Source organism: Meriones unguiculatus, chromosome 4 (genome assembly GCF_030254825.1).
Source record: "Meriones unguiculatus strain TT.TT164.6M chromosome 4, Bangor_MerUng_6.1, whole genome shotgun sequence".
Taxonomy (NCBI): domain Eukaryota; kingdom Metazoa; phylum Chordata; class Mammalia; order Rodentia; family Muridae; genus Meriones; species Meriones unguiculatus.
In genome coordinates, this window is record NC_083352.1 from 20,750,573 (window position 1) to 20,771,587 (window position 21,015).

Sequence of the window (21,015 nt, forward strand, 5' to 3'; positions counted from 1 at the left end):
TTCAAAATATTCAGCTCATCGTGTCAGGTCTGATTGCTGTTGTGAGGGGTCTTTGAGTAACCACTGCTCGTAAGACAGACTTCCACATGAAGATTCTTATATGCCAGCAACATAGATGAGGCATTTCTATCCCCTCTTTTCCTAAAATCCCTGAGTATTTTGGCGATTCCAGCTGTAACTAACTCCTGCTAATAAACCCTGTAGCAACAGCAGAAGGCCAATTTTGCCATAGATGAGCCAACATGGTACTCTTCATGTGATTTTCTCCCTCAGATAACAGCAATCTACTGCCTGTGCCTAATGACACCCTGTGATCTTTGGTGGAAGTAAAGAATTCTGGCACACAGAGACTTCTCGAAGCTGATAGCATGATCATAAAATGACTTCAGGGCCATGAGATACTTTGTGCTCTATAATCCTGCTGGGAGATGGCTGTCATTCATAAAATATTTTATAACTAGCACTGTCTATCATTCCCCTCCCAACTAGTAGCATAAACTGTTAGGCATCAGTGGCAGCAGAAGAGGTCTGGCTTTCCCAGAGGTGGGGTCATTGGTGGTGGCTAGAGACAGCTACAAGTTTGTGAAAGCACTCTGAGAACTTAACCTGTTTTCTACTGAGGTCCTCCCAACAAAGGACACTACATTGTGTTTTGCTTCTCTTGTTTACAATGACAAAAAGAAGTGCATTCATAAGCTATCAAAACCTGAGAATATGTGACAGTTAGGAAGCTAGAAATCTTAATTATGAATCTGAGATAGGTGGAAGCTGGGCCTTCAATGAATGAAATCAGTCTCAAGAGAATCATGTCTCAAGGAAGTTGTAAAATGACCACACAAGAAGAAAAAGAGACATCATAACTCCATCAGCTCAGCTGCTGTTAAGTCCTTTCAGTACACACTTTGTATCTGTTCCTCTGTTCTACCCAAGCCAGTCTCTTCTTAGTTTTCTGTCAGGGTGAACCCAACTTCATCATGGCCACTAGTTCCTGCTTCTCTTATGCTTTTAACTTTTTGTTATCAGCACCAATTACTTCTTCTTAGCATCATGTCATACTCAGATAAGGGTCCTGTATTCTTCATGAATAAGATTTCATAATGGCCAAAGTATGGATCACTTTCTAGGTACATATTTTTGGCTTAATGGCTATATGTGGTATACATGTGGTGCACAGCATGACCAAGATGTCTGAGAAACCACTTAGCACAACTTCCCCCAGGAAGGAGCTACAGGTAGGGGCACTACATAAAGAAAGCACACAGATTAAGGATTTCTTGTGTTTGCTTTGTCTCCAAGTGACAAGGAAGGAATTCCTAAGTCTTGGCAATATTGATTACCTGGATTCTTACCTGAAAGATAGCTGAAGTTTCAATGAATTATACTAAAATATTTCAACAATCTTTGACAGAAAATATATGAAAAACTTAAAAAATTATTCGGTAAAAATACAGTATGTTTTTAAGGTATTAAGTAAGATAGATATATGGTAATGTGATATTTTATGTTTTTTTTATCATGCCCCATGTGCTGTTGTATGGAGAAAATACCTATAAATCCCATAATCTTTATGCTAGTGTGATTACTCTTTTTGGAATGCTAATGGGAAATTGAGTTATAGGTGAATACAGACAACCACCAAATCAAAGTACTTTTGATGAAAGAAGGCAAAATCCAGAGATACAGTGGGAAATTCATCAGCTTTTCTGAGCTGCTCAATTCTCAAGCAGCACGCACAGAGTTCATCTTCTTCCTGCTAGAATTCCCAACTTTAAGGCGCTTTATATACTCCTACAAGCACTGACTTGCCGCTGGGCATCTTGATGAGCCTTCCAACACACAATGAACTCCATGGTTGATAGAACCAAGTTTTAAGACCCACCCAGACATGAAGAATCATCCTTGACTTTCCTGCATGACCTCCACAGCCCTGCACAGGAAATTAGAGAGCTATGAACTTGCAATGAGTTTCAGAAGAAATGACCTAAATATAACCTCAAGCATTCAATGCTCACCACCTCATTCTAATTCAGTACCATGACTACAGTGAGAGGGGAGAGAAAAGGGGAAGAAAGAGGCACAAAGCCTGCAGCAAGAAGAAATATATTTTAACTGCATCGTTGCATCTTTGATTGTTCCCTCACCCTGATCCACTTGAGGTCAGGAAGGTTAACTAGGACAAGATGTGGCCAGTGTCATGAGTACTGCAACATAGAATAGCCACAAAATACCTAGCACCTCCTGGCCCCAAAGTACACCTTTGTAGAAAGACAAAAAAAAAAAAAACAACAACAAAAATCAGATTTGCTTTCCTTAACCCCATCTTACAACATCATGGAAGATCCAGGTAATTACTTAAACCAAAAACTTGTTATAACCAAATCAATAGTTGATGCTAAAAATGATGAGATCTAGTAAATTTTTCATATGAATTAAATGCTACAAAGAAACCCAACTACTTGCTCTTGGGAATACTTTCCAGGAAAACAGAATCAAAGAGTGAGCTGAACCAGGATCATCTGTAGAAATTTGAGGAAGAAAAGAAATCTACCATCACTGCAACAGAGAAAGAGGAAACACCATAGAAGTGGGGATAATTCTCAAGGTGTCATGGTAAATTTGGAGAGTCATTTGGGGGATTTGAGCTATGGGAAGAGCATAATCTAGTCCTTTTTTTTTTTCTTTTGCCAAATTAAAAAATAAATAAACTAATCTAATTCTTTGAGAATTTTAGAGAATGTAATTTGAATACATTTATCCTTACTTTACCCCCAACTCCTCACCCCTGCACCCTTCCCCAAGTTTATATTATTCTATATTTTTAATAAGCTAATGAGTCCAATTTGTGTTACTCATGTATTCATGAATGAGGGCAAGCCACTGCAGTATGATGGACTACAAGGGACCAGGCTCCTAAAGAAAACTGACTCCCCCTTCTCCTGAAGCCATGAACTGTCTACAGCTCCTCAGTTGGGTGAAAGACTAATGAGCTCTTCCCTTAGTCAGTAGGCAGAAGAAAGGCCAGACACTACCTAGTCGCCAAGCATTCCTGTCCTTCCTACTAAGGATTATGATTTCAATGGTCTTAAGCAAAGCTGAGTGACCTTAATTTCGGAGTTTCTCATGGGAGTATTGTTTGTGGCAAGTTTTAGCAATCAGTAGAATTTAAGGCTGGTTGGCCAAGTCCAGAACCCAAGTCCAGATTTCCTGATTTGACTTCGTTTTTGTTTTTTTTTTTTTTGTTGTTGTTGTTCCTATTTCTTCCTTGAAAATATTTAGAAAGGAAGTCTTTCAAGTCTTCATGTTTACATTATAACATCACCTACCCTGAAAAGGTTACTTCTAGCTACACACTAGCTCTTCTTTATATAGTTCAATTGTTGGAAAGAGTCATCCATTGCTCTACTTCATACTTTTTATCTTCCTGATAATTCCTTGGTCTATACAATCTCATATCTACTCTCTCATTCTTTGTCCTGGGTCAATGACAGCTCTCATGTTAAAACTAATGTGCATATCTAAAATCTTCCCATAATTTATAGGTAACATTGAGAGCTTGATCATTTATTTCTCATTACCATCTCCTCTTATTTTCTCTCTTGCCTTTATCTTCTCTGTAAGTTCTTCTCTTTCTCCCCTCCCATCATACAAAATTTAATTCGGGGCTCACCATCCTTTCCATTTCTACCAATAGTTTGAGAATTGGAGAAAACATGGAATAGAAAAGTAGCTTATGTATTCCCACTGAAAATGGTTCCTTCAGTAGTTCCAATAGAAAATAATCCTAATCATTGATATTTCAAAGGACTCTGATTTAGGGCTTATCATTTATTTTATATCCTGGGCTTCAGGTTCAAAAGTACAATTGTAAAATTAAAAACTGTCCATTAACTAGCACATAAGTCATGCATATCTTTTCACACCATGGTCAAACACTGAACTTGATACTTTGTTCCTGAAACTCATTTCTGTTACAAAGTCATAATTATTCTTGACAGAATAACTAGAAATTCCATTACTTACACCAGAAACCTAGAAAGCCCCATTTCTAACATACCTAAAATTTTCCATGTTCTCAGTTTCATATTTCAACAGCCCTATGCTCATATTACTGTCCTTTTTCTGGAGCCTCAACTTCGTCCCATTCCCTTTAATTTGCACCATCTGTACAAACATTTAGGCCCCAAGCAGCAATGTTGTTCTCTTTAAATCCTTTAGGCACACTGAATGGGAAGGATGGATGTTTTGAGACAGTAAATCACCTCTGCGTTGCATGTAAAACCTCAATGGGCCAAACCATGTCCTGGATGAATTTGAAGTCTTAGCTGAGGATTCCCATACCTTTACCAGCTGACCTACCTACTTCTCTCAGCTTGTAGTTTTTCATGTTATTTTGTGTTTTATTTTCTATAATCATGTTTTAAATATCATAGTCTGAATGCCTATGCATATCTGGTGATCAAAACAATCTTGGGTTTTGGACCACTGCAGAGTGCGAAGGCTTCATAATGAAGGACTGTCAACCGATAAGGTCAACACAAATATTCCAAAATTCAAAAATCTAGAAAATTTGAAACCCTCTGCCCAAGCATTTTGGATAAGAGACAGTCATCCTAAACATGCATCATTTTTCTTTTCCACCCAAGTTGTCTTCTGGGGTCACATCCAAGTTCCTTTTATTCAACAGTGTGCAAATTCCTTTCCAGCTAAATCCTCAGTCTTTCTCAGGAATTATCTTTCCTAGTAACTTGTCCTTCTGGGCTCCTCATGCACACTGAGAATATCAGTAGCCATGCTCCACTGAAAATTTTTATTTACAAGTGTATTGCTCTCATTACACTGTGGGTTCCTCAAAGGTGGGAACAGTATTTTGTTTTTGGGCTGCCTAAAACATTCAGGCTACAGAACTATTCACAGAAGCCCTTAAGTCAGCATCCCTCTGCTTACCGTAATCCTGTCTTTCCATACTTAGGTAGAAAAACTTGACACTAACCTAAGAAGAATCACTAGGCACAAAAAGTATGCAAAGATTGTGAGACTTATTCTTTTTGTTGTTATCTATTTTGATTTCCAGCTGTTAGTGTAAAGACTGAGTATTGATTGAAGCAAAATCTATATTCCCTTTGCCAATAAAGCTTACTGAGGTCTGAACAGAAATGGCCATCTTGGCCATCTTCGGGAAATTCAAGGTGAATTTCACTAAAGTAATTCAGACCAAATTAACCTATGATTTCATTGAAAGGCAGTGGCTATGTTCTGCAAATTCTTCTTGGTAAAATAATGACTGGTAATAAATAGCATGAAAGAAACTTCTCTGGGGAAATTTCATTTCTCCCTAACACATTTTTTTAGTAGACTTCATCTTTAAGGTTGTCACTCATAAATGTGCATGTGTTGGACAAAAGTAGGCCAATTTTTATAAGTATTGCATAGGCCATTTTTGTTGTTGTTGTTCAAAGAAACACAGTTTCTATAGATTTAAGTTTTTCACACTCCATGCTGATAAGCTTCTACTGGCAAGAAAGGCAGGGCCATCTATGGGTGGAGTCTAAGAAGATATGGCACACAAAATGCTTTGATGTTTATAGCTGCATTCTCAAAATTCATTCACACTCATCATTTTGTCCCATACCTTTCAAGATTATTTCTATGGACCTAAGAAGATTAAGTACCATGCTGTATCCATGCAGTATCACATCTGGAAAGTAAACTAATTTTAAAGATATTAAAAAGAAATTGCATTTGTTCAGAATACGTACATTTTCATTATTCTCCCCTAATGTTGAAACAATAGAGTACAATAGAGTAGAAATTAACATAGAAAAGGTGGAACAACTCCAACAACAAAAGAATACCCAATTCAAAATGCTCCTAAATCTGATGATCAAAAACTTTGTGAATCTGGAACATGTCTGATTTTTGATGTTTGGGTTGGAGAAGCTCAATGAGTGAAGTAGTTGTAGTTACCCCAACATTACCTAGATTTATCAAGCCAAAAACTTCTGGTCCCAAGCCTTTAACTCAATGTATTTTCAATGTACACAAGGTATTGCTAGCAATCCAGAGATGACTTACAGAATACAGCTGGAGGTTTCAGTACGATGTTTAACATAAGGTACTTGAACAACAAAGGGTTTATACTGCAGGACCCTAAAATCCTATGTACACTGAGGACTTCAGAGAGGTAAGACACAGTGATCTTGTTGCTTCTCTGGTATCTTACATACAGATAGCATTTTAAGGAAATGGTTTGAAATGATCTATCATGTCAAATGTTCTTTAATGTAATTTTTCCAATGTCTTCCTGCAAGTACATTAAGATTGTATACATTTAGAAAGACCAATGCTGGTATTATTAGTGTCAGTTCATTATAGGAGAAGATATCTCATTGACTGTCCCATTGCTGATGATATTAAACTAGTCACGTAGCTAAGATAGAATGTGTAGAGTTTTCTACTACAAACCTACTAGCTTAAGAAGTAGTTGTGGAAAGAGACTGAGATTATGTAAACATGCTAAAACCCTGAATAATTTCAGTACCTATTACACTGCTCCTCTGTATTCACTGAGATTATGATAGACATAACAGACCATGAGAGACTTTATTCTATAGTAAACAAGGATTATCCCTATCCTTTCTTTATTCTGTCTCTGTCTCTCTCTGTATATGTGTATGTATATCCAGTGTATATGTGGAAGCCAGAGGCTGACATTAAGTATTGTCCTTTATTGTTCTCAACCTTAGTTTTTGAGTCACAGTTTCTCACTAAACTCATTGTTCACCAATTGGCTGTATAGGCTAGCCATCAAACCCAAAGGATCTTCTTGTCTTTGCTTCCTAAGTGTTGGTATTACAGTTGGACACCCCGGGCCCACCTGTGTATGTGGGTGCTGGGCATCTCTACTCCACATCCCTTGATTATGCAGAACATGCTTTACCATGAGCAAACTTCTCAGCTGCTTCCTTGGGCTATTCATACTTATCAATATAAATTCATACAATCCTTTATTATTTTTTAATTCTACGCTCAGATTGTCTAAGTGAGGATAGCCCCCTTTTGTGTACTGTACAATGGAAAATGGACATTAGACAAAATAACTGATCATTATGCTTTCAAATTATATATCAAAAAGGAGAAAAGAAGACTGAGGAATCACTTGGGTTACAAGAAGCAAAGGATATTTTACAAACAACTATAACACAGGAACTAGTCCTCTTCGACAAAGCAATATTTCTGCACATTGGCAAAGAGTGAATAGTTATTTAAGTTGGGCAATAATATTCTATCAAAGTCTTTTAATAATTACACTATAGCTATGTCATAATTTGTACTTAGTAAGGGCAAAGAAGGGAGAAATAGTACTGTATTAAAAATTCCACAAATGTCTGCATATAATATATATAGTCGATTGATATATATCACTAAAGTATAGTGAGTACACATTTAAAAAAATTATAATGGAACTAAAGAATTTCTGTTGCCAGAGACTTCAGTGCTGGGGTGAATGTGCAGCTCTATGTATCTGCATGGGTTTGTGGTTACTTTTGTAAACAAACCTGCTATAAGATCAGTTGTGTAAACACTGAGGAAGTATAGGTGTCTTGCACATGACATGTGTCTAATGGGTGACTGCAGACTTACTTTTTTATTCTTTTAATTATAACCGTTTAGCCAATTCCTACTTACTAAAAATATATTTATTTCAGAACAGTTTCACAGGGTAGGTTGGCAGTAGCCCCATCCATATCATGTGGAAAAATGCCACCTGAGCAAGCAAGTACAAAACAACACAAAGATGCGCTTCTCAGAACACACCCCACCGTTCAGTGGGAGAAGATCCTACAGATATAAAAACAGAAAGAGTGGTAACAGTCAGCAGGGCCAGTGTTAACCTGAAGATTCTCAGTGAGTGGCTTACAGAAATTCTGTGCAGTGTGCTGTAACCTTAAGGTCTATTAAGGTCTATTATTACGTCAGAAATTTGCTTGAGACGCATCTTAATGTTGGCTTTGCTTTTTATTTAGCTTTATGACCTAAAACCTGTGTTCAGCTTCTGAGTGCTGGGATTATATGATATTTACGGAGTGGCAGAGGACTGAATGTAGGACATTGTGAATGCTAGGCAATCACTATACTAATAAAGCAGCACTTTTCACTCTTGGCATCATTTCAAAATGTATAAACAACCCTACTATCCTCCATCTTACCTAGATATCTAACATAATTATATATTCTCAGATGTCTCTGGATTCTCCATGTATACTGCACAGAGAAAGCTGCTGTAGCGGGATCACTCTTCCACCATTGGTCATGTATAGTTCCAAACTCTACTCATATTTCTCACCTTAGTATCTAGACCCAGTTATACTGCTCCTGGCTTTGTAGCACAATGGTCCTCTCTCAAATAATATATGATACAATTTGACAATGTCCCTAGCTTTCTAAGGCCACATATTTCCTTTTTTTATACAACTGCTACATATATAACCTGTTTTTTCAGAGGTGGCTTTGCTTGTGCAATGTTCCATGCAATAGTGCAGGGCACAATGCATGCTTTAATAGACTGTTTTTATGATCCAAACTCAACTTTTAAACACTTGAGTTTGTTCATTGTGCACTGGGGCTCTGAAAGCATCATCCCTGCTCTGTAAGCCTCCATGGCCACTTTGTGCAACTCCCACACTCATTGGCACAGGGCATGGCAAGAAAACCAGCATCTGTATGGTTTCAGGTGGATGCAATCCCGTCCCATGGTTCTGCCTAGCTACCAGACTCCAGCTGTATTTTAGCAACCATTGGTCCCTAGATGATATTATGCAGTTTACGACATTATCCAGAGGCCAAGACTCTCATATCCTTCACAATATCCAATATTTTAATTTGTTATTATAAGAAAATGATTGACCTTTGGAAGAAAAGTATACTACTGTCTTTCTTAACTTTGGGGGACATTCTGCCATGGAAAGGGAAACTTAGGTTTCAATCTTTTGTGCAGTTTAAACAGGTATTGAAGACCGGTGTCTATAATGTAGTTGTGTGTGGACAGAGAGTATGGGACCAAAGAAGGCAGTGTAAGCAGCTAAGGTCACATATGCAAGACAAAGGGTAATAGGGTTTTCCTTATTTCATTTCCCTTTAGACCTCTGATTTACTTACAGTGCTGACTGCTAGCAGTCAGATCCAGACAAGGGAAGCCAAAGATGGTTCTCCCATCTTTTTCTTGGCTATAGACTCACAAGGAAGGTAGACAGCTGGGCGTCATTATGATAAACAATGAACAGATGACCTTTCATGAAGAGGAGTCAGGTTTTGCATGGATGGCATTGCTTTTTAAAAAGATATCTACTATAAAGGTAATATATAATGTCTGCATGAGACTCAGAAGAAAAAAATGGTAATAATGATAGAACCTCAATCTTAGATATAATCTAAAAAGAGAAATGAATTCACAAATAACTTCAAATAAGTATGATTATGGATATCAAAACAGTCCTAAAAATGTCATGGGAAGGCAGAGATGGCTCTTGGAGTTGTGAAATGTGGATAGTGGGGCTCCTAGAGAGTAGGCTTTTGGATGTCCAAATCGGTCTCTGTGGCTGGTGCAGTCAGCAGAGTTCACAAGACTGGTTAAGCTGGAGTCTGTGGATGCGGCAGATAGTAGGACAGTCCTCCTATATAGGCATAAGTTAAGAAGAAAGAGTCAGAGATGGGGCGATGGAGCTCTGCATGCGCTCCAGAGAGAATAATGAACGTTGGCAAAGAAAAGATGGGGAATGCAAGCTATACCTCCTCCGTACTCCAAGCTTAAAATCTACATCTAAGCATCTAAGACAGTGGTTCTCAGCCTTCCCAAAGCTGTGACCCTTTAGTAAGCTTCCTCATGTGGTGACTCTCCCAATAGTAAAATTGTTTTCATTGCTAGTTTATAACGTTGCTCTTGTAATGTAAATATCTGTGTTTTCTAATGGGCATCGATGACCAGTGTGAAAGGGTCAGAACGCCTCTTAAGGGATCGCGACCTGCTTGCTGAGTACCAGTGATCTAAGTGTTGCCACCCTCTCAAGTGGAGTTCAGCATACCTGTGAGGATTTCATGGGGGGAAGACAGGCATAAGAGGTTACATATAAAAATGTGAAGATGTACAAGCATTTATTTATCCCTATATTTAACTTTGCAAGCAGGAGGCAGAGGCACTGGCAGTTCTCAGCATATGAAATTACTTACTTAAGCCATGAAGCTGAGATACACAATGGAGACAACTTAATGTCTTTTTTTTTTTTTTTTTGATTTTCAAAAAGAAACCACCCCCAAAAGCAAAAGAAAATAATCCTGTTTTCACTACAGCATGTAAGTATAGAGCACCCTGTGGCTGTAAATGAGATTTTTCTAATTTCTTCATTCATTCTTGGCACAATCACATAGATATTTTAAAAGCATCTCAAATAAACATCATATTTACATTTTATTCAGCATGTATCAATTTTTTTTATTTTAAAAGATCAACAAAATAGTGGTCTCCTACTGTGTATTCTTTCAAGTGACCAACCTGTTAGAATAGGATCAATTATAGCATAGGAATACGTCTATATTTCTCAGTCCCAAATTAGGAAAAGTACCCAAGTGTCAAGAACGGTCTAATGCTACAGGCACAGCACCTCATCAGCAGATGAAGGAGCAAAAGAAAAACAGGGAATAAAAGAGAGCTCTAAGCTGCCAAATGTTCATCCATGAAAATAAACAACTACGAATAATTGAGTATTCCTGGTTTTGACAGTGGTCCAGCAGCAGATGCCACAGCGTGCGGTCTCTTCCAGCCCAAGTGAACCATACTGATGAGGGAGGACCTGTGGGAGTCGTTCCCCACAGACAGATTTCTGCCAGCATAGTGGGGGTCAGTGTAGGCTGCCTTTATTTATCTATTTTTACCTTGCTAAACTCACTTTGCTAACTAGGTCTCACCTATTTCCAGCCCCAGTAGTTGACGGCCAGCCAACCTCTCCCTGTTATAACAGAGTGATTATGGAAAAATCAGTTAAGATGGATAACAGGCACACTGGCTCCCAACACGAATGTTTACACACTAGAACTTGACCATGAGGAGGTTCACAAATGACTCATAAATGAAAGAAAGAGGAAAATAACAGCCACTTTCCTCAAGAAAACACTCATGAAGTTTCCTATTATGATTCTCAGTTTTCTTTTTAACAGAAGACAACCCATAGGGCTTAGCAATACAAAAACCCAAGGGAATACCCTGGGCAGACAGATGGGGCTCTGCTCCACTTTGCTAATGGCTAAGTGACCTTCCCTTTCAGGAATTATCTCTACCTTTTTGCAACAAGTTGGACAAAGCAGGCACATGAAATAGTAACTGGAGTAAGTAAAAACTCCTCAAAAAGGGCTTCAAAAATTCTCAGGACTTGTTATCAAAAGTACAGGACATACACCAACTAGCAGCATTCACATTGAGGGAGCTCACTAGACATTATCAACGAGACTTTATGATAGGCTTCCTGAGTTATTTGAACTGAATCTCCAGCATTATATGAGGACCATGTTGTTTGCTGATTGGTATGATGATGCCTGTTTAAGTTTTGGAAATATTGTTCCCATGCAAGATAGCTCAATGATACCTCTTCACTGACTCACAAAATCCTTAACAATATGTACAGTTGCCTGGGCCTTCTTGCATAGTGTAACCCAGAATATCTATCATAGGAGGCACTGCTCTGCATCTGTTACTTTTACCCCCAAGAGGAGCCACTTTGAGGAACAGATGAGTCTTAAAAATCAAGAGGATGTCATCAGAAGAAGAAGAAAACAGGAAACAAGTTAGGTCCCTGCCACAGAAGGCTTCTGAAAGGCTCTGCCCTGTAGACTATCAAAGCAGATGCCGAGACTTATGGCCAACTGTTGGCCAGAGTGCATGGAATCTTATGAAAGAAGTGGGAAATAGTAAGATCTGGAGAGGACAGGAACCCCACAAGGAGAGCAACAGAACCAGAAAACTTGAACACAGGGGTATTTCCAGAGACTCATACTCCAACCAAGTACCAGGCATGGAGATAACCTAGAACCCCTGCACAGATGTAGCCCATGGTAGTTCAGTGTCCAAGTGGGTTCCATAGTAATGGGAAGAGGGACTGCCTTTGACATAATCTGATTGGCCTGCTCTTTGATCACCAACCCCTGAGGGGGGAGTAGCCTTATCAGGCCACAGAAGATGACATTGCAGCCACTCGTGATGAGATCTGATAGACTAAGATCAGAAGGAAGGAGAGAGGGTCTTCCCTATCAGTGGACTTGGGGTGGGGCATGCGAGAAAAGGGGGGAAGGAAAGTGAGATTAGGAGGGGAGGAGGGAGGGGTTTATGGGGGGATACAAAGTGAGTAAAGTATAATCAATAAAAGTTAAAAAAAATTATGCTTTGTTTCAAAAAAAATCAAGAAGAATTTTCTTACTGTAGCTTCCTTTTAAAGTCAAACAACGTCTAACTGGCAGCACCCAGAGAGCCTCCTGGTGTTTGTGTAGAGATTAGCAGCCATGATCATATCAAGATGCTCCAGTCACTAGGTCCCTCAGCTCAATGTCCCAGTTGTCTTGGAGCTTCTTCCCAATGCAATTTAAAATTTGTTAAATCCTTAATGGCTCATTGGCTCAATGCAGGAAGCATACGGAGATCAGATGTTGAAAAAGAACAGTTTACTGAGTACTATAAAGATGACATTAAATTGTTAAGTTCCTTTGGATGATGGTCCTCATGGTCATAAACTGCATTTATCTATCAATGATTATTTAGCACATTGAGATGCCTCTATTACTTAAAAAACAATCTTAAAATGAGGAAACATGTTAACAGTTATATCTAATTTGCCTATTCATTTCATTGAGAATGAAGACTATCCTCACCTGCAATATGCTATTTGCTAGGAAGTACTTAAAGACACAAAAGTCAGAACTCTTCTCTCTCAGTCTAATAAAAAAGGAAAATTATTTTTAAAGTGTTACTCCTGCAAGCAAATAGAACATTCAAGTAAGATCCTGAAGGCACCCCCACATACACTTTTGATGCCATTACACTAGTTAAATTTCAATTTACATTTTAATGCACATTGGTCCCCAAGTCAAATGCAATATTTAATGACAAATTATGTCTTGGCTTGCATAAATAATTTTAAATAAATTAAAGAGTCTCTAACTTGCTGTGTATAAAGAAATTAAAAAAATATGTTGCAAATACTATTAGAGAACACATTAAGTGAATTGTATAATATGGGCAATAATGACATTCTGATATTTTTACTTGACAAAATATGTTTATGTGCAAATGTGCTTATCATATGAAAAGGACAAATTAGTTTAAATCTTCAGAGAGAATAACAAGATTTTTATTAGAAAAGGACCGTATTCTACAAAGGTCAAATGATTAAAAGGAATACGATATAAGGAGAATGCCTTTTCCATTATTAATATTCTCTTTTCTCTTCTTTTATTGTGAATAGAAGAGCATAATAGTAAAGGCTAACCAAGGGCACTTATTTAATTAGGGTCAGAGGAGATCAGCCCATGTAATAGAGCAGGTATGGCATAAGACATCAGGTGATGGCTGGAGAGTGCTCACTGGGCCAGCTAGTTTAGGTAATTAATACTCCTGAACACCAGTAATGCTCAGAACAGCTCTATGAAATAGGTACCTATTCACATATGGAAATATTAAGAACATGGAAAATGAACTATGCTGTCCACCTGTACAAAACTTAGATGAAGCGGGGCAGAAATAGTAATGGAGGAAGGATGTGGAATCTAGGCTCTTCTCTCCTGTCCCAAAACACATGCAAAAAAGCAGACTGCATGAGTGGAGCTGTGTGTCAGAAAGGCAAGGTTGACACCTGGGACATCCAGGTATTTGGAAGGACCAAGCATAAGGTCTAGGTAATGGAAAATTAGAACAGGTGGGTTTGAACCATTCTTTGATAAAATTTGTAAACAAAAATATAAGGTTCTAACAGGCACATGGCAATCAAAATTTAAGCAAGCAAGAATGGAGATAAAAGACACCAGAAGTGAACATAGACCAGGGAAAGTATTTATAATAGCTGAAAGAATAGGTGACATTGGCCTTGGAGAAGTAAAGGAAGACAAGAAAAAAAAATGAAGCTCAGAAGAAAGAAATTGCACAAACCAGTGTTGAAATCTTTCATGCTGTTTCCTCCACTCAGTTTGGATTGAGCATTACAGGTATATACACTTTCTCAACTAGAGTTAAATGTTCTAGTTGGCATGAATGAGGCCACAGAGGGACCACAGAGCTGGCCTTATAGGACAAACGAATACAAACATACTTCATCTCTTAGTTGACCTGCTACTTTATAGTCATGAAATATTGGTTGGCTAATTTTAATTAACTAAATAACTACTAGAAAAAATATCTCCCAAGGCTCTCACACTGCACACGGCTTATGAGGTGACCTCTTTTTCCTGGTCTTTGAGGACCCACATGGCATCGAAGAGAGGCCTCCCAAGGTACCAGTATTGTGAAGGTGAAATGCATATTTTAAGAGGAAGATTTCATTTCTGAGGAAACATAAATGCTTTTGCAAATAGCAATTCTCTCCTATTCTTAATCCCTAAACCATCAACATCTGCTATGAAGAATTCCTTCAGTCCTCAGATAAGTCCCTCTTGTCCCATATTCTTTATGGCACTCTCAAAAGGCAGTATTTGAATAAAACAACAATAACCATCTCTGCCCTGCACCTCCCAGTTTCCTTGTATAGCATTTTTTTTCTTTATAACAGTCCTAGCCATAAAAAGGAGGAGTCTAAGGATCTACAGAGGTGGGATGATGGGAATGGGTGGGATAAAGACATTTACAGGAGGAGAAATTTATATACTATAAATCATGTTTAGATTATAAAGACATCGATGCTGAAATGAGATACAGAAATCTTGGACTCTGTAGAAATTGTTCTTCCTTTCTTCTTTGCCCATCATTTTTCAGCTATGCTTTAAAAAAAATAGTTTATGCTTGGGTCAAACAAATGAAGTTTTAAAACCCATTTCCATGTTTTAAGATTCACAGAGAGGAGACTTAAAAGCAGGGATAAAAATTCCATAATGTTTTTAATGCCTTATTTTTGTTGATTGGAAAGTAGAACAATCACTGTTCACTTCTTTCCATGGGTGCAACCATGAACTTCATCATTGATGGGGAGAAGCAGAGTGCATTTGTGTGGACTTATTCTCCGGAGCATATTTTTCTGGCATTGTTAAGACGTTTGAGTTCTGAAAATTCAGGCAGAATCTCTTAGGTGAACTGACTTGGTGTTTGACCTCTGGAGAACAGGAGCAAACATTTTAAATAAGGTTTTTAAGAACTGAATTTATTAGAGATGGGCAAGTCCATCTTGCTTCCCAATCATTTACATTCAGCAGAAGCCCGGGACATAGTCAATGGTCTCTTCACCTGTATTTAACTCTGTCCATAGACCTAGGACCCAAGGTCACCCCAAAGGTCACCCCAAAGTTACTTACAGGCTATGCGTACAGAAGCTTTCCTACTTTTGGAAGTCCCCAGGTGGCTCCATGCCACACACTGGCACCAGTAGTCTTCTGGCCCATGGAAGTCTTCCACCTGCTGCCTGGTGACATTGATAAACACTTCCCGGACCTTCAATCCTGATGGGGAGACAGAGAACATTAGGTGAGGCCAGTGTGCTTCTCAATCACAAAGTTAAGGCTGGCCAAACCTTTTCTTTTTAATTAAACAATTCTGTTTTTAATCAAGGCAAAGTTTTAATTACTGTGACAGTAATATATTACTGCTAATTAAATTCCACCAGCTGAGTAGGCTGTAAAGTGCACACACAAAGTATTATCAACCAACGCAGTGCCATGCAATAGAGCAGTGTTCCTATTACACTGACCTGGTGCTCTCATTCTTTGTGCAAAATGTACTATGAGAAATATGTACCAACGATAATGTGTAGAACCTAATCATCTCTACATACTAAACTCAGGGACATAGTTTTAAGTTCTTATAGTTGCTACAGGGTTTCATTGCTAAGGAAGGGTTACTGTAATAGTGTGGCTTGAAAGAAAAAAAAAAGGTAATGTATATGTGATGGATGGTATAAATAAGCCAGAAATTCAAGAAGTGGCCCAAACAGTGGTATCAAAGGTTGAGAACAACAAAGCCTATGGGATTCAAAGCAAATGGACTGCACACACAGGAAGCAGAGAGCTGATCTAAGCCTAACAGTCCTGACAGAGGACCAAGAAAAAATTTCAGAGTAGTTTTATAAGTGGATGGGGTTAGGGTTGTGAAATCAGTAAAAAAGAAACACATGAGCTGGGATAAGGCTGAAGACTGACCTTTCAATGCGGTTTTTATGAATCTGCATTTCCCTGCAATCATTGAAACTATGCATGGGACTTTTAACTAGGGAGTTCAAACATCTTCATTCTTCTGACCAAGGACCATGGGGTCCTTATTTAGGAAGGTTGGCTAGCCTTCATGGAGTGCCAAAGATGAAAGAAAATATTCCTCCTAGCCACCTCAGTTACCTAATGACAAACAAGGTGGGAGTATCTATAGTCCTCATGCCCTTCTGTCCCACAGACACTGGCTGACAGTGGGTTTCACTACAGGAAGTCTTAGTCAAAGCCAGAGTATGAAATTCCAGCACCACAGTGAGCCCTAGAGCACTTCACTCACAGTATGTGCACATCAGCCAAAGATGGAATGTCCTCTTCTATCCCCATGATGTAGACAAACAACCAAACAAACAAAGAAAAGCAAAACAAAACAAAAAACATGACTTGAAATATAAGTCATCTGTCTCTATCCATGGTTGGTATATAGATGGAGTGTCTGATGGTCATCCCCTGCTATTGCCTTACAAACTCAAACCGTGGCTTTGAAATGTCTTTTGTTGTGTACATTTGTTGTTGTTGTTGTTGCTCTTGATTATGGAAAAGAGACTAACATGTGAAAGAACTGAAGAAAAATCAAATGCCTAATTTGTCTTTCCCCCTGAAAATTCAAAAGGAATTCGGGTGGCAGAAGAATTTGCCATGTCTTATTGTATCCTGTTTTATGGTGTTTGGTTGTTGTCTTTTGGAGCCTGTTCTTTTCTGAAGGAAAACAGAGGGGAAGGGAGTTTCAGGAGAGGGGAACTGATGGGAGGGGGGAGTAAAGGGAGGGAAAACTGGTCAGAATGTACTGTATGAGAAAATAATCTATTTTCTCTTCTCTTTCTTTCTTTCTTTCTTTCTTTCTTTCTTTCTTTCTTTCTTTCTCTCTCTCTCTCTCTTTCTCTCTCTCTCTTTTTCTTTCTTTTGTTTTGGCTTTTGTTTTTTTGAGATGGGGTCTCTCTGTCTAGCCTTGGGTCTTCTGAGCTTTGTAGACTAGGTTGGCCTTGAAATCAGAGAGATCCACTTGCCTCTTCCTCCTTGAGTGCTGGGATTAAAGGATTCACCACCACACCTGGTGAATCTATTTTCAAAACAAAACATGAAAGCAGTAGAAAAGCAACCTCAATTGGGGGAAAAAGAATCATTAAAATCCAAATGAGCCACAGGCTCTGCATGGGAAGAATAGAATACAAGTCTGCCTCTGCTGTTGGCAGGGTTTAAACAGTAAGTGAGAACAGAGGTGAATTAAATACATGGGGAAAACATCCATGCAACCCAATCAATAACACATTATTCATAATACGTGACAGAAATCAGCTACGGACACATAAAGCATCATGAACAATGTGAGGTAAGCTTCCTGAGTCTGGAGGACATAACACATAACACTCATCTCCATGTCTATTGACAATTCATGTCTCCTCTTGTGGAAAATGCCTATATGTTGCAGTCTTTTCTCTAAAGACTTGGGTCCTGCAATCTGTGGTTCTCTCCAGGACAAAGAGCCTTGAAACTTTTAGAGGTGATGTTACTGTTGCCTTTCCGCCATCCTTGCACATAAATAAAGGGCTGAAAGTATAGCTTGAGTGACAGCATTTACCTAGTGTGTAACAAGCCCAAGATCCCATCCCTACACTGAAAAAAAAAACATAGTAGGACCACTGCATGGAAATTAAAGAGTCTGTTAGCAAAGGGGAAGAAAAAAAAGAGAGAATAGTAAAGGGAAAATGAAATACATTAAGAACAAAACCAAACCAAACCTGTTTCTTTCGAAAGTGGCTAGGAGTGGGGCACAGAGACTGTGAAAGGAAGTTGAAGAGTTAGAAGATAAGGAGTGAGGAGGTAGAGAGAAGGGCTTGTTTACATCTTGCTCTTCAATTTAGGGCAAATGGATAATCTGTTCTTTAGACTTAAGGAGAGAAGAAAAGATCATACCAGCACCACAGGGAGAGGTGGATCAATGGTAGTGTGACAGGGACACTTACTGAGTCAGTACGCACCCATCCTCTGTAAAGCAGGCCCTTCCACCATGTACACTGCTGGTGGGTTGAAAATCAGTACAGTACAGGCACCATGGAAATCCGTGTGCAGGTCCCCCCCCCAAAAAAAAAACCCTAATACATGATCCAGCTACACTCTTGGTATATACCCAAAGGAATTAAACTCGTGCAATGGTAACAGTTGTGCATCAGTGTTCACAGTGGCACTACTCACAATAGCTGCCATGAAATTAGCCTGTGGGACCACCAACAGATAAACGCACACAGAACATGTGCTATATGTTCACAATGGATTGTTATCCAGTCATTAAGAACAAAATTACGCTACTTATTTACAAGATAATGGAACTGGAAACCATCATATTACACAACTGTCAATCACAACGAAGACAAACAGCAAAGCCTGCAAAGAGTGAGGGGAGTGAACAGAGAAAAGGTAATGAGAGGGTGAAGTTGAGTCAACATGATCAAGTAGGACTATGTGTGTCTACAAAAAGGTGTCATAAAACCCCATTATATATAATTTTAAAGCAGCATATGATAAGCTTGAAAGAGTAGTTAAGCCACTCTTCTGTTGTTATTCTCTCCATCTTGGGAGTTTATCTACTCCACCTCAGAATGGCTCAGAGGAGCCACATATCCAAGTCAGAAAACAGGGAGTGCATAACTTCAAACCACCAGGTTACATCCCCACCATAAAGGCACCCCTAGTTCATCTTTATCAAGTGTGATTAGATATGCAGACACAGAAATGACTGTCATAAATTTACATAGCCAGCACAAAACAGGCACAGCATGCTACACTCGGCCACAAAGAAAATAAGAAAGCACCAAGGCAAACAAGGCAGAAGGGGAAAGGGAAGCTGAACAAGCATTTTTCTACTTTGGGGTCCCATGAAATGAAATAGAAGAGGCAGAGTGGTAAAACCTAGAACTGTCTACTTTGAGGAATGTCACACAATGGCTACCATCTCTACTTGTTTGCCTCTGGGACCTGGGCTTAGGACAGGCAACAGGCCTGGAAGGATGTGCTCAAGGATGGGCACAGAGCAGCCAAGTTACGAGAGCAGTCCCCATGGGATCAACAAGGCCTGAAACCTGTTTGACTAATATATGCAGAGACATTTATAGGGTACCAGGAAGAACAAAGAGAAAACAAGTCCCCACACACGAAGAGCAAAACTTATCTCGCTCTATTTCTGTCATTCTTTGTCAAGTCTCATCCAGTGCTTGGGTTTTGGTTGGTCAGAGTGTCCCTTCTAAGAGAATCTTTAAAGCGTTATGATTTCCTTACATCTGTCTTGCTTTACCCAGCATAACTAAATAATGCTGCTTTAATAAGGTATCTTTCTCAGTACATTATTAAATCTCCAGTTTATTTGTGATCCACACACATGCCCCTTTGCATGTGCACACACATTTACGTATGCTGGCAGTAAGTGTGCACATATGTGAATCTACATCCATATCTAGGAAACATCTAAGCTAAGCTTCTTTATTTAAAGTGACTGCTCCTACCATCTCTACTGAGGGTCATCCATCTGTTGCAAGCAGACCCAGCTATCTACTTTTCTGTCTCCAGAGATGGCAGCTGACTTGACCCTAGGAAATGGTGTAGTGGTACAAAACTTCCAGACTAATAAAAGATGGTATCTCACAAAGAAGAGAAGCATCACATCCAATAACTTGCACAACTCTAATAAGCATGGAAAACTCCAACCCTTTAAATTATTGTGCAAATTATGCCCATCAGCCTGTGCTATGGAGTAGAGTCTCAGAATATAAAATTGTAACTATGGTACTGATATGCTAATAAGCTTTCTAGGCTCTGGGATGGTTTAGTTGTAGATAGACTAATGTTGGCAGTGGATGAATAATCGCTCTGCATGTTCTAAACATAACAGAGCAGCACAGAACTTCATCATTTGTCAGCTTTATTTGTTTAAATGAGAAAAATGCTGACAGCAGTTACTGCTGTAATCCCCTTATTTATCAGATAGAAAACACTAGTTACTCTTAGCAGGTTTAATCCTGTTGGGAGAAGAAAAGTTCGAGAATTTTCAAACTAATTAAAGGTAGATGTTTCACCATTCGAGGCAGAAAAGTGCAGAAGCAAAGAAGGAGGGAAAGAAAGCAAAACCGTGCTGAGGAAAGAGTCAAAACGACTTATGTATCTGGCAGCTTTGAAAGGAAAGGGCCACACAGTCTTATTGTAAGATACTAACTTGGTGCGAAGAACGTAAAGAACCCAGGATTGGAGTGGTATTTAACATTCAGAGCCATGCCAACGACAGCCTGGTGCCTCCTAACAGCTGTCCCCCTGCCTTTTATCCACAGCTCATTATCATGCTCTCGCAAAGCCCACCATCCTGCCGGGTTATTGTTGCAGCCAGTTCTTGGATGCACCTGGTGATGGGCGCTTGGGGAGGGATTCCACGTGCTGTGCTCGCCACCCCGGCAGAGTCCCTTTTTCTCTCACTTGAAGCTCAGCTCATTTTACAGAATAAGCACATTCCCTAAGAAAGCTAGAATCCTTCTTTGTCCTTTAATATGTTTTGTGTTTTCCAAACCACATGCAAGTGGCAATTGCCTACTGACC

At 39.1% G+C, this 21,015-nt stretch overlaps 1 protein-coding gene across 7 annotated transcripts in view; it reads right to left on the reverse strand.

Annotated features, from left to right (window-relative positions):
- Positions 1 to 21,015, reverse strand: part of Unc5d (unc-5 netrin receptor D) — a 547,003-nt gene that overhangs the window by 203,993 nt on the left and 321,995 nt on the right. For all 7 annotated transcript variants that reach the window (XM_060381572.1, XM_060381573.1, XM_060381571.1 and 4 more), the window contains one exon: positions 15,535 to 15,678. In XM_060381572.1, coding sequence (XP_060237555.1) covers positions 15,535 to 15,678 — 144 coding nt within the window. The remainder of the gene's footprint in view (positions 1 to 15,534; positions 15,679 to 21,015) is intronic.